Genomic DNA, 13,642 nt, shown 5'->3' on the forward strand with positions numbered 1-13,642 from the left:
CCTTCAGTTTAACCATAGTGCTGCCTGCTGCTATTTCAGTCCACCTTCACCCCCATGCAGATATGCAGACATCTTTCCCACAAGTGAGTCCTGGGCGATGATTACATTCCCAATTATCTTCAGTTGATAAATCTTGAGTACTTAAAGATTGGTATGACAGAGAAATACAGAAATACTTACAGATCAGCCACCTAAATTCCCCACCCCCTTCCCCATACACATACCCCTTTTGCATTTGCCATAGTTCTTACTTTTTAAAAAACACTCCTGGACTGACTTGTTTCACTGTAGCATCCAGTGGCAAGTTCAGCACTAGCAATACTAGCACTGAGATGTAATCTGGAGTGGATATACCAAATTTCTACACCTTTAGGGAGGCCAACAAACACTTCACAGGCTGAATTCATTGTAAGGGTGCATGGAATAGGCTGACGCTCTATGCCATTAGAGCTTAAACCTAATTAGGTACCCCATAAATATCTAAAACTTGATTTGGAAATAGATTCATGAATGACAGTAACAGCAAAGATAGCTTGTTATATCCCTTCTGCCTCTTTGAGAGGAATATCTCTCTCCCATACCAGTCCTCTCTGAACTGACTGCCCAATCAATTCCTTTGCTTGTGTTCACCCAGAAAAGCACACAGGGCCACTCAGACAAATTCAAAGTCCATTAATCCTCCATCAGCAAGTTTAACCTACATAAGTCACTAGAGCCCTCTAGTGAGCACCACTAGAGCACTATTTAGACCAGGGATTTTCCTAAAGGAAGCAGAGATTCAGCAAGCGGAATACAGCACATTTGCCCTGAGACTGGGTGACTGCTTTCTGTATGTTACTGCCATTTCTGCCAATGGTTTAAGTGATCCTGATCTATGTATATTTTAAGCTATTTTTACTTCTTTTCCATAGTTTGACTTTGATCCATCATTACACTTAGATACAGAAGCTCTTCTAATTTCAAAATGCCACAGAAGTTTGGTGATCTGGTGTCTTAAACGTTAAACAACGTTAAAACATTTGGGGAAAACGTACAGGAAGATTTCCTCACTGCATTTCCTCATTGCACATAAATGACCTATTTAACCAGGCTTCCTCTGATATTCTGATGAGTATCAGAAAGAAAGAAATCAGCATCTTCCAAAAGTTATTTTTCCTGAGGATGGGGTGATTATTTCCAGGAACTGCCTGTCTCTCTATCCAACAGAGGTGCTGAGGGAGCTTAATTCACTAGATCAGACTCAGCTGACAGTTGCTTAAGCTTACTGGTAGACTGCACCAAATTTTGCACCTTCAAAATCCCTGTTTTGTTTTGTTTTGTTTTTCCCCTCTAAAGGTATCCTTTTCTCTAAGAGACCTGGAGCCCCCTCGGCACTGGAATGTGATGCTTCAGTGGAATGCCTAAGTGTAGGTGGGGTGAATCCAATCCTAAACCTCAGTCACTCTAGCACAAACTTACTCTAGTCTCTTCTTGGCAGATGGTAAACTTCTAATGGATTTGTCATATAATTACTACCCTCCTAAAGGATTAAGTTTGCAGAAGGAGTACAGAAATTTAATTACTGCAAGGTGGAGATTTCACCTATTGAAGACAGCCTGCAAACTCCTAGTGTCTTTTTTTTTATATTCTTCTTCCCCAAATACAGTTGCTTTCTCCACATATAAAATGTTGGATTGTGGCAGTTCTTCCTTTTCATATTGTCCCCTGTAATATTTCAGTAATTTAATTGTGTGAAAGAATCATTACTATTTTCTGAAAATTTAAAAAAAAAAAAAATTGCATCCTTTCAAGTCTAGAAAATCCTACCACCAAAACCTCAGCTGCCTGAAGCACACCTGTAGGGAGCATCTGCCTCTGCCACCGGGTACCGACACGTGGTAACAGCACCCGGTAGCCAGGAGTTTTTCTGCCGGGCGTACTGCTCTGAACGTGCTGATTCCACCCAATGAAACTGGTTAGACGGTTTCCATTTTTTGACATTTGTTCTTAATATTTTCAGATATAGATATACACGCATAAGTTAAAGAGCTTATTTTTGTAAATACTTTGCATGGTGATATTTATTGCTTACTGCAGCTGCTTGTTGATAGTGTATGATCTTGTGTAATATTGCATTGTATCTTAATGTGGTGACAAAAAGACATCAGACATATTCTGCTCAAATAGCTGAGTGTGAATCTACCTTTAAGCTTCAGGAACAGGGTGTCCCAAGTTACTCCAACTACAGATAAGTACATTGATTGATATCACCCAAAAATGCAATGGAAGTGAGTCCATCTGACCTCATCATTCTATGCTTCCCTTATGGTCAAAAAAAAAAAAAAAGTACTTATCAAGTACTGTTCATCTTCTCTGAGAATAGACTCGGTCATACTCTAGGATGCAAATCATATTTGTTAAGTATAAAGGAGATCAGATGTACAACACCAATGAAGATAATTACTCCTGAGATTATAGACCTTATATCACCAAAAGCTAAAGTGAAGAAGGCAAAAATGCACACCTTGTCCTTCAAACTGGGGGGCTCCAGTGACTGAAGGAATGTAAACATAGACCCATTACTTTTTGACGCATTATGAAATATCGATTGTGTCAGGTATAGCCATCCTACTTGGTTGCACTAAAGGTCTTTCACACATAATACATATTAAGGTCAAAAAAAAAAAAAAAAAAAAGACTAACTCTTGCTTCTGGTGGTAGGGAATTCAATATTTACAACTGGTTAGTAGGTTAGTAGGAAACTTGGTTTTCTAGGCCTTGAATACTAGTGGTGAAATACCTGTTAACCATTTGCAGTTTCTTCCTTATGATGAAAGACATTCGTGCACCACTTAATTCTGCTGTAGCACTGGATTTCAACACAGGCAGAGTTGTTTGCTTTCAGAGTTGGGAAATAACCTCAAAGTTCATTTCAGAAATTCTGTTATGACACAAACATAAGCTGCTGTGTAACTGCTTGTAAGTCTTTCTAGCAAGGAGTGGGTTACTTGCCAGATTTCCCTAAAGAACATTGACCTCCTGATGCCTGTGCTTACACATAAAAGTTCCATTGTTAACCTTATGCAAGCCCTTCTGCAGCTGCTTTTTACAGTGCTAGGAGCTACTAAAACTAGAATAAGGCTATTCTGGGATTCCTAGCCTGTAATAACCTAGTTCTACTTTGTCCTGAAATGGCACTTTGCAAAATTTAAGTCATTTTAAGAGTAAGCAGGCTTTGTCTCTGTTATTTCAGATAATTTGGAAAATGCCTATTAGAAGCAGTCCCAAAACCAAGAAGCGGTCAGAATCAAGAGGCCTAAATCAGCCTCTGTAGATAGTACAGACTTCTCTTCCACACACCAACTGTTTCAGAGCTGACACAGAGGAAATGATTCTTCTTTCACAAACAGTGGAAAGAGGAATCACTCAGGCTCCAGAACCCCTCTCTCACCAGACTGGTGTGATAACAGCAGGTAGTATCTTAAGATGGAATCTGAAACATTTTTGAACGGGTTGTAGTCACGTGCTGTGGCAAAGAATGGGTTGTGGTGATGAGAAAAGTTCATCCATTGTTACAAGAAACAGACAAACGTTATGGAAACAAACACAGAAAAGCAAAAGAAAGACAAAAGGAAAAAAAAAAAAGACACTGACAAAGACCACAGTTATTCAGATCTTTCTACTTTTTAGTTCAAGGAACAGAATGATCCGTGCCTGAAGAAGTTCATCGTGTTTCTTAATAAACAGTAGAAATGTTAGCACAAGTTCTGTTGCGTAATGGTGGTTCACTTTTTCCAATCAGTATTCAGAGGTTGCTCAATGACTCCCACTTGAGCAGATACTGTGATCAAATGTTTTTTTCTTTAGACTCTGCTTTATCCTACAGCATAATTCTTTTTCTATTGGAATTTCATTCCAAACATCTGAGCTCTGCCCAAGAAAAACTTCTAATTTACTCACTGCTTCACCAGGCTCAATGTATAATACCATCAAATCTTCTCTACTCAAGTCTGGTCCTCCTGACTTCTCTTTGAGGGTGCAGAGGAGGATGCCCTAATCACTATCAGAAACTGCAATTATAATTGCAAGGCACTGTGAAGAGCAACAACCTTTAAAAATGTCTCATCTGTGCTGCAGCAGCGACAAATTCAGAGGTGGACTAAGGAGACCTAAAGCCCATAAAACAGACAACGGTATCAATGAAATCTACTACTCTGAAGAAACCAATGTTAGGTAAATTCCTGAACTGGAACTAAACATCCTTTGGGTTTTAGATACTGCCCTACATGTTGAATTCCAACACTGTTCCCATATCCTGATCTGCCACTGGTCTGTAGGAAGGTAACACCAGGTTTTCTGCACAGCCAGCTTGTCTCAGAAGAATCTGCAGCGCTGCCAGAGTTTCCACATGGATGCCTTCACCTCATTATTCCTCAGGGTGTAGATGAGTGGGTTCATCACTGGGCAGAAGACAGTGTAGATCACACAGATATGCTTGTCAGAGGAAAAACTAGTGAAGGGCCGGAGGTAGATGAAGATGCAGGGTATAAAGAAAAGGGTGACGACCATCAAGTGTGAGGCACAGGTGGAAAGTGCTTTCCAGTGCCCCTCAGTAAAGCGGACCCTGACTGTGACCAGGATGAATGTGTAAGATGTGACCAACACCAGGAAACAAGCCAGGGATATTAAGCCACTGTTGGAGACCATGAGCCACTCGGTGACATGGACATCCGTGCAGGCAAGCCGGATGACAGGAGGCACGTCACAGAAGTAGTTGTCTATTGCATTGGGGCCACAGAAGGGGAGCTGGATTGTGAGCAGTGTCTGGACGATAGAGTGGAGGAAGCCCCCAGCCCAGCAGGTGAATACCAGGACCCAACATACCTGCCGGCTCATGATGGCTGTGTAGTGCAGGGGCTTGCAGATGGCGGTGTAGCGGTCATATGCCATCACTGTCAGGAGGAACATCTCTGTTGCCCCAACAAAGTGCAGAAAAAACAGCTGGGCTATACAGTCCTCAAAGGCAATGGTCTTCCTTTGTGAGAGCAGGTCCACCAGCATCCTGGGAGAGGTGACAGAGGTGCAACAGATATCTATGAAGGACAAGTTGCAGAGCAGAAAGTACATAGGTGAGGACAGCTTGGGGTCAGCTTTGACTGTCACAATAATGAGAAGGTTCCCCAGGAGAACCATGGCATAGGACAGAAAAAAGAAGGCAAAGAAGAAGATTTGCAGCTCCCTTGTATCAGAAAGCCCAAGAAGGATAAATTCAGTCACCCGGGAGAAGTTTCCTAGTGTCATGGCATCAGGCTTCCACGGTGCAGGTGTGGGCATGAAGTCATGGGCTGGCCAGGAAGAGAAAGAGATGTGCTCCAAGGTTCATGGATGGTGAGGGAAGGATGCATTACTCCTATTCTGCATGCTACAGAAAGCAGAGTCACATCATGAATTACAGTGAGAGTTTGCAGAGAGTACTGGCTGCCTTTCATCTCCCATCTGCCCACTCCCTTTTCAGGCTTCCAGCCCCTCATCCCTGAACTTACTCTGACCACTGTTTTCTGCTTTGTAATGGATATGACAAAGCACATATTCCCATTCTGTCAGGGAGGAGTCACATTCTTCTTTCAAAGGATGAGAGATATGAATGCTGGAAAAACATTATTACCATCCTTTCACCCACTGGGAGTATAAAGTGCCATCATGGAAGGCAAATACTTGCTATGCCCAAGCATCATGTCTACAATATATGGCTGAACCACGAGCTGTTCCATGCTCTCTTCCTAGTTGCTTTCCTTTAAACTGACAAAAGGGTTCTCCAGTTAGCTTGTCAGCTCTGAAACTAGAGATACATGCACAGAAGCCAGGCCTGGGAGGTTCCTCACTGGTGTTCCTCTCCACTGAGCTAGCGGTTGTCTGGTAGCTTGATTGCTGTCTTAGGCCTGATGTTGACAGCACATGCTCTTCTGAAGAACATATTTTCTAACATAGCATAAGCTGCAAAACACTTCATGCATTCTATGTTCCCTCTGTGTTACTCAGAGACATCTTTAAAGTTCTTCAGTGGATGTATACCCTGTTTTGTAGAGGTTAAAATATGACCATTGGTAAAATGCTCATTTTCATTTACAATCACACCAGAAAATTCTTCATCTGCTCATTTTTCTCTGAGAGTTTATAAGTCAGCAAGCAGGAGACTACTGCTAAGAAAGCATTTGATGCCTTTGATACATGCTTCTTACCTTTTGCTAATACCTGAGCAATTTATTTGGTTACTACTCTATTCTCCACCACTTTGCAGTAGTTCTCAGAGTGCTTCTCTTTCCCATCAAACAGGATTGCTTCATGAGTAATTCAGAATATATGACTGCAAATCAAACACTAGTTTAGAAATGGTCCCACTTTGTCCTCTTCCCCCAGGGGCTCAGTAATCTTCCAGAGCTAGCACAGCTGCAGAGGGGATGACTGGCCATCTGTCTGTAGTGACCCCTCACGCTGTAGTAGACAGATGCCTGCAGTACAGGCATCACAGCACTGGCTCCCTGTATAGTCAATGAAGAGAAACAAACACTCTATAAAGTTTACCTTGTTTAGATCATCGCACTACAATGAGATGCTTATACCCTAGAAGTTTGCACACCTGTCTGAATATAAATGGAGAGCAGGCACCTGTCCCATGCTAGATGTCTCAATTGCAATCAATGTTAAATGAAGCTGCCTGAAAGGATCCAACTGGCCAAAGTGTTACAGTAGCATTTACATGTTTCTGTACATTTTCAACAGGTTACCAAGCATTTCTCTCAGCCTTTCACATGGATGCACACAACCACACATGTTCTTTAATATGGCATGGCTGATATGAAAAACACAGACAAAGATGAGATTTTAAAAACAAACAAAACAAACAAACAACAACAACAAAAACAGGCTGCTACTGTACCAAGTTACTAAATGTTGTTACAACATGAACTTCCAAGTCTGAACTCCACAGCATTTGTCGTCTGAACACATTTATAATCATTCACTCCAAATTTGTTTCTACTTTGTTTTCATCTGACAAGGCGTTGTTCCACTCTTATTCCTTCTGCTTGTAATTGCCACACCCTACTCTTGTTTAAGTTTCTTGTTGCACAGAAATTTGTTTCACAAGATTTTCTAGCAATTTTTCTTGTCCTGGCAGGCTACAAACATATTATATTGTGATAGTATCAATATCCTGTTTTCCATCTACCATTTAGTCAGAGAGATCCAATGAGGCAACACCTTCAAGACTTTCAGAGCTGACCTCAGAGTTTCCTGCATCTCCCTTCTTAAACTCAGACCATCCTAGCACAACATATAAATACTCCTGTAATGTATTGGATATGGAAGGTAGTTTTCTAGTAGTGGAGTTGGATCTGTGAGAACTGTTTTGTTACCAAACTTCAAGTAGCTGCCCAGGGCCTTATTAAAGAGATTTGGTGATTGGGTCCCTGGTGTGCAACAACACAGCAATTTGTTCCTGAAGGCTGACGGGAAAGGACAAGGCACCATGCACTTCTACACACTCAGGGGCCTTTTGTGTGGGGAAAAAAAAAAAAAAAAAAAAAAAAAAAGCTCCTAATAAAACAAACATAATTGTAGAGTCGTACGAACAATCCCTGCATTGAGAAATGTTGGGCACCAGGAAACATTGCTTGGATCAGAGGAGCTGCAGAGTTGCCATAGTGGGAAACTGCAGTCACACAGCGATAGACTGGATTCATTCACCATTCATTCACCAAGACAAAAGAAAGTCTGGGCAGACCAAATATGTTGTCAGAGGTGGTGCGTCACTGAAAACTGAGTCTCAAATCAAAAACAGCTTGAATTTGTTTCCTCGAACTCTCATTTCAGTATTTAAATGGTCACTTTTAAACTTAGGCTGAAATGGGCTCTGCAGTATCAAAGCAGTTTGTGTTTGGTACTTGACTTTATCCCTTTTAGAGATTCTTCAGTTTCCTTACTGGAAACAGCTGAGGAAAAATCAGCCAAACAATAACATTCTTATTAAGAAGATGAGGAACATTTTCAGTGTTCAGCTAGGAAATGGGTTGTATTTCATCATGGAGAGAGATTTAATCACCCTATTTCCACTGGTATACCTATCCTATAGATAATACTAGTGCAATAGTGCAATACTTTCAGAGAACTGGTCAAAACATGAAACTTCATCCAGTGTCTAAATAAAGCTATGAAAACTATCCTGATAATTCCTGTGGACGGTGGATGAAGATTTTATAGATTTTAACAGTTCTTGGATTGCTGTACTGATCTGCTATGAAGGTCACTGATGACATAAAGTCAAGGCTTTGGAAATGTGTTAGAGAGCAGGGCTCCTTTAAGTTGATCCAGTCAAGAACAGCTGTGATTTTAGGTTTGTAGTGCATGAGTTTTGTTGGGAAATAAATCGCACATCTTACATGTGTTGTCTTTCATTGGTCAGTTTAGATTCTGAATGTTTTGGGGACCCAGGGTCAGGAGGGAGAAAAACACTGAAGTGGATAGCACATTTACCAGGAAATACCAAATAAAAAAACGAGAGTTCAGACTTTCCATTGTAGGAACCCTTTTAGCTATTAGCCTAGTGAGTTTTTGCATCATGATACTGACACTGAGCAGTAATAAGAGCAATTATTATTACTGGAAATTGCAGTGGCAGGGGAAGTGGAGAAGATTCCTCTCCTGTTACCTGCATCAGCAAATGACCAAACTAGCACCTAATACCAGTGTTTTAATAGCTAACTCATGGAGTCAGCATATGACAATGTGGTTTTGATAAGAAAGCATTAACTGTAAGAAGAACAGGGAAATCCAGTGGTATGATTGTTCAGCCTGGAAATGAGGAGGCTGAGAGGAGACCTCATCACAGTCTACAGCTTCCTCACAAGGGGGAGCAGAGGGGCACTTGCCGATCCACGCTCTTTAGTGAACAGAGGTAGGATCTGAGGGAGTGGAATCAAGCTGTGACATGGGAGGTTCAGGCTGGATATCAGGAAGAAGTTCTTCACTGGCACCCAGCCTGTTGGAGTTTAAGAAGTGTTTGGACTGTGCTCTTAGCCATATGCTCTGAATTTTTGGGTAGACCTCTGTGGGGCCAGGATTTGGATTCGATGACCCTTATGGGTCCCTTCCAACTCAGGCTATTCTATGATTCTATGATAGCATCTAGCAGCAGGCAACGATGAGCTTTGCAGAAACCTTGGGCCACCATTTTGCAGCTGCATGGGCTGCAGAGTAGCTAGAATTTGCATGCTTGAAAGTTCACCCTCTGGTAACAGCAAGCTTTGCCTGAAGAACATTTTTAATATGTACATATTGGTGTTTATTTATTTGCTGATGTTTCAGCACAATCTGACATCTTTCCCTGCCCTAACATAACCTGTTTCTCTCATGTTCCTATTTTACCCTGAAATGAGTCCCATCTCCCCAAAGGCTGCTGACTCATCAGCTTGCTCAGTTGTAAACACATCATGTTAGCACACAAAAACACACAAGATGAAAGCTGCCAATGCCATGCTGAACTGAAGGGATTGTTTACTCATAGAAGCTCGGAACTACCATCACTCCTTTGTGCAGAAACGTAAGGAGACACCACTCTCCAAAACTTGTAGGAGATAGTAGGAAAGAACTTCCCAAAATACTTGATTTTTACTCTTAATGCTGGGAGAAGCCTAGACAAATACCCAAGATACAGCTATGACATGTTTGAAGGTAAACACCACAATACTACCCCCAACACTCAGGTTTGATAGGTGACAACAACCTAATATATTTTTGGCTGACAGTTTCCGAAGAAAATAAAAGATGCATAAATCCTTGAATTTAGCCTCAGCTCTATTCCAAGAAGCTGTGCTAAAAACAGAGCAACATTACTGGAAAGTCCTTCCTGAACACTTCTCTTTTCCTCCCCGTGTTTTTTTTTTTTTTTTTCTGAGCTCACGTCATTGTACAAGCAAGCACTGTGTTGTTTCATGTCTCACTCCTCTTCACTTTTCTGCTCCACAACTTTTTTATGGCATTTTTCACCTCTTCGTTTCGGAGGGTGTAGATCAAGGGATTGAGCACGGGCGTGATGATGGTGTAGAACACAGAGATCATCTTGTCTGCTGAGAAAGTGGTGGAAGGGCGCATATAGATGAAAATGCATGGCCCAAAGAACAGAATTACAACAGTGACATGGGAGCTGCACGTAGAGAGTGCTCTGAGACGCCCTTTGGAAGAGTATGTCCTTAAAGAGACCATGATAATAACATAGGAAACAGCAAGGACAACAAAACAGGTGAGAGAAATCAGACCACTATTGGTAACCACAAGGACACTAATGACATAGGTGTTAGTGCAGGCCAGCTTCAGCAATGGGTGAACATCACAGAAATAGTGGTCAATCTCATTGGGTCCACAGAATGGCAGCTGAATGGTCAGCAGGGCCTGCACCAGTGAGTGGACAAAGCCTCCCACCCAAGAAGCTGTCACCAGACAGCCACAGACATGTTTATTCATAACATTTGTATAATGAAGTGGCTTGTGTATAGCAACGCAACGATCATATGCCATCACTGTGAGAAGGAAGATCTCAGTGCAGCCAAAGAAATGGCCCATAAACAGCTGAGCTATGCAACCCACAAAAGGGATGGTCTTCTTACCAACAAGAAGGTCATAAATGAGTTTGGGAGCTGTTACAGTAGAGTAACTTATGTCTAAAAAAGACAAGTAGCTCAGGAAGAAGTACATGGGAGAGTCCAGCCGTTCACTTGTCTTTATAGTGATGATGATAAGCAGGTTTCCAAAAATGATAATGGCATACAAGACTAGGAATAACAAGAAGCACACTTTTGCTGTTGTCTTATCTTGTGTGAGTCCAAGGAGGATGAACTCTGTCACATTGTTTTTGTTCTCCATAGACACTAAGTAGACAGGACCTGAAGTAAAGAAAAGAGCTGCCAGATACAGCATTAGAAATAGGATGGTATCAGTACACAAACATATTCATCACTAGTATGCTAAATACTAATCATATTTCCACTGATGTCTTTGGGGGGGCGGGGGGGGACGGGACAGTTTCCATTTAAAATCAGTGCTTCCCTCAAGGAATAAAGCTGCTATCCAACTCAGAATGTATTATTGAAGTGTATAATAAGAAGCTCAGATTATTTACCTGAGGAAGGTGGTAGAAATAATACCTTCAAGAATCCTAGTTCTCACCTTTGTCTCTTAAAAAAAAAAAAAAGATGACTACTAAGTTCCCTCAAGACCCACTTTTACCCAATACTGTCGACTTTGAAATAAAAAGTTGAACCAAAGGGACAATGCAGCTATAATTCAACTCCCAAAACTTTAGTCATGGCCTGAGGAAGGTCCCTGCTCAAGAAGAGAATGTACTTTCCTTTTCAGTCCTCTAAGGGAATGCAACAGTACCGCTCCTTATTATCTCTCTGACTGTGACAGACCTGTACAAGCTGTCACAGAAAGAGCTGCCCAGTGTTTCCTTGGACCACCTTTCTTACAGTACATGCATGAGCTAATCTGGAGCTAATTTGCATTAATGGTGTGTTAGAAGGGGGATTGTATACCTCACCCAGGCCCTGGACTGAATGTTGAACTCCTCATAAATACATCTGGGTTAATGAATGCACCCCTGCTGACTCCCATACAGTATCCACAGTGTTCAATTTATATATGAAAACAGAGGTGGCGAGGATGTAACAACCTTGTCTGTGACACCAGTAAATTGTCTGGTGTATGAATCCCATTTGACAATCACAGGTCACTCAGTTCTATCTCCTGAGCTCTCTGCCTCACCCACTAGCTATACACATTCAGCACAGCAGAGAAAATGGTCTTTAGGGTCTCCAACCCTATCTCTGTGCTCCTCCAAGACCAGAGGGAAAGCACTGTGGGGAAAACCCAAGTGTGTGTGTTGTGACCACTGATTTCTGATGTACTGCTAGGGGGGACAATGTAAGACTGAGCACATAGGAAATGCTGTCATCAGCTTCTGAGTCCTCTCTAACACTGACATGCTTTTGACAGATTATTATGGGAACAGGATATGGGGGGGTGGGGGGGGTGGGGGGGAAAGGCAACTAAAAACCCAAATTAAAACAAGGGCTAAAACCTGAGGTCTGTAGTTAAGGTTTTTCTAATTCATAAAATGGACCTCACAAAAGTCACTCTACAGAATTCTCTATTTTTTAAAAGCAGGATTTCGCAGTCATGCTTGAACAGAATGATGTAACAATATCAGAGAACTTACACTGTTTATGTTTGCCAGTCTCCAAGAGTTTACTTGCTATTGCTCCTCTGATGACCTCCTCTGACCAGTTTAGGTGGTTTCATCAAAATGGCTGAAGTGCAAGTTGCTGCTTAGATGTCACAAGAGCAGTCCACACCTCTGCCAATTCTGAAAGCTACAGCAGCTGAAAAGCACAACTTGACTCTCCATCTGCGTTTCTCATTTTGCAAGAAACAACTTCCAAGAGCATCTGCAAGAACAGCTCTCTCTCACAAGATGGGGAAATTGAAGCAGAAATATTTAAAGTGTATCATGCAGCAGAAGCACAAGACTACTTGGAGTAATGAGATCCCAGAGGCATATGAAGATTTCTTTGTCAGAAGTTGTCAGTGGACAAACAGCTAAAAATTGTACTTTGCATACTGTTAAGGTAGTCTCTGGAGGGTGACACTAGAGTGTGGTCATCTAGACTGTGTTACATCGTGCATGATTTGCCTGCTTGGTTGTTTGATGGCTGGGTTTTTAATGCTGTCCAGATAGACTCCATTTACTATTGGCCATGTATTTCTTCTGGAAGCATTGCTGGTTCAGATAAACATCACAGCTGGCCATTTGCAAGACTTTTATTTCTTTTAGCTTTGCAATCAAATGTTCCTGGAGTAAAGGAATGACACATGACATTTAGATAAATTCTGTTTTCTGTCCTAAGGTAGTATTTCTGATATGTGTACTTATTCTGTATTAACTTGTTCTAACTATCTCATGTTGACAGTGCAAATAAATATCAAAACTGTGCTGTGGACTGCTATTCCTTAGACATCTGGTCTGTACAAATTTGAAAGAAAAAAAAAAAAAGTGGAAGTAAAACAGGAAATCATTTCAAAACTTTAGAAAGGATTGTGGTTAGTCCTCACTGCCTATCACGTATTTTTACTCAGACAATGCAAAATACAGAAGGTATTGTTTAATTCTTTATATTATTTTCAGTGACACCTTCCATAAGGTATGATCAAACTTTTGCCCAGCAGCAGCCAAAAGCGAAGAAACAAAGTTAAAAAAAAAATAAAAGAAAGAAAGAATTATAAGCCCTAGCTTGGGCTAGGAACACCTTGTAACCTTAAACCCTACTTAGGTGATGTTAAGGTGTAACACAGGAGCAAGCGTTTATAGAGACTGTAAATGAAGAAATAAAAGGGAAGTGCTTCAGTTACCTTTGGATAGTACCATGCAGGTACTGAATAGGCTATGCACATGGAAAAATAAAGACACGTGGTTCATCAGCACTGTCATTATCAATAATGAATTCTATATCAGACGCGCTTGCAGACTATTAAATAGATTGGGTTACTCTCAAGTTTATGAAGTGATTGTTTTGCATATTTTTTTAGTGTAGGTATTTAATTCTCCTTTGAT

At 41.2% G+C, this 13,642-nt stretch overlaps 3 protein-coding genes across 7 annotated transcripts in view; 1 reads left to right on the forward strand and 2 right to left on the reverse strand.

The window, feature by feature from the left end:
- The window catches only part of LOC311438286 (uncharacterized protein), a 38,198-nt gene extending 25,192 nt beyond the window's left edge, over positions 1–13,006 (forward strand). For 2 of the 5 annotated variants that reach the window (XR_014694057.1, XR_014694058.1), the window contains 2 exons: positions 1,336–1,406; positions 12,319–13,006. Coding sequence is in view for 1 of the 5 variants with exons in the window: in XM_084522487.1 (XP_084378613.1) it covers positions 1,336–1,406; positions 3,233–3,313 (152 nt within the window). In the remaining 4 variants the exon portion in view is untranslated. Of the gene's footprint in view, positions 1–1,335; positions 1,411–3,232; positions 3,744–12,318 lie in introns of those variants that run through there. The other 3 variants (XR_014694055.1, XM_084522487.1, XR_014694056.1) reach the window with 3 other exon arrangements.
- On the reverse strand, positions 4,238–5,526 carry LOC311438285 (olfactory receptor 4E2-like). The gene has a single exon (XM_084522483.1). The coding sequence runs from the start codon at positions 5,311–5,313 to the stop codon at positions 4,354–4,356; it is 960 nt and encodes a 319-aa protein (XP_084378609.1). The 5' UTR covers positions 5,314–5,526; the 3' UTR covers positions 4,238–4,353.
- On the reverse strand, positions 7,580–12,353 carry LOC311438288 (olfactory receptor 4S2-like). Its single transcript, XM_084522489.1, has 2 exons — positions 12,251–12,353; positions 7,580–10,916 (listed from the first exon to the last, which is right to left on the reverse strand). The coding sequence occupies exon 2, from the start codon at positions 10,894–10,896 to the stop codon at positions 9,967–9,969; it is 930 nt and encodes a 309-aa protein (XP_084378615.1). The 5' UTR covers positions 10,897–10,916; positions 12,251–12,353; the 3' UTR covers positions 7,580–9,966.
- Positions 13,007–13,642: the final 636 nt, after the last annotated feature.

Source organism: Aythya ferina (assembly GCF_964211825.1).
Source record: "Aythya ferina genome assembly, chromosome: 5".
NCBI lineage: Eukaryota > Metazoa > Chordata > Aves > Anseriformes > Anatidae > Aythya > Aythya ferina.

What these genes read in the sequence shown, in the direction of transcription:
- LOC311438285 (XM_084522483.1), bottom strand. Translation starts at nt 5,313, where the DNA reads ATGCCCACACCTGCACCGTGGAAGCCTGATGCCATGACACTAGGAAAC.
- LOC311438288 (XM_084522489.1), bottom strand. Translation starts at nt 10,896, where the DNA reads ATGGAGAACAAAAACAATGTGACAGAGTTCATCCTCCTTGGACTCACA.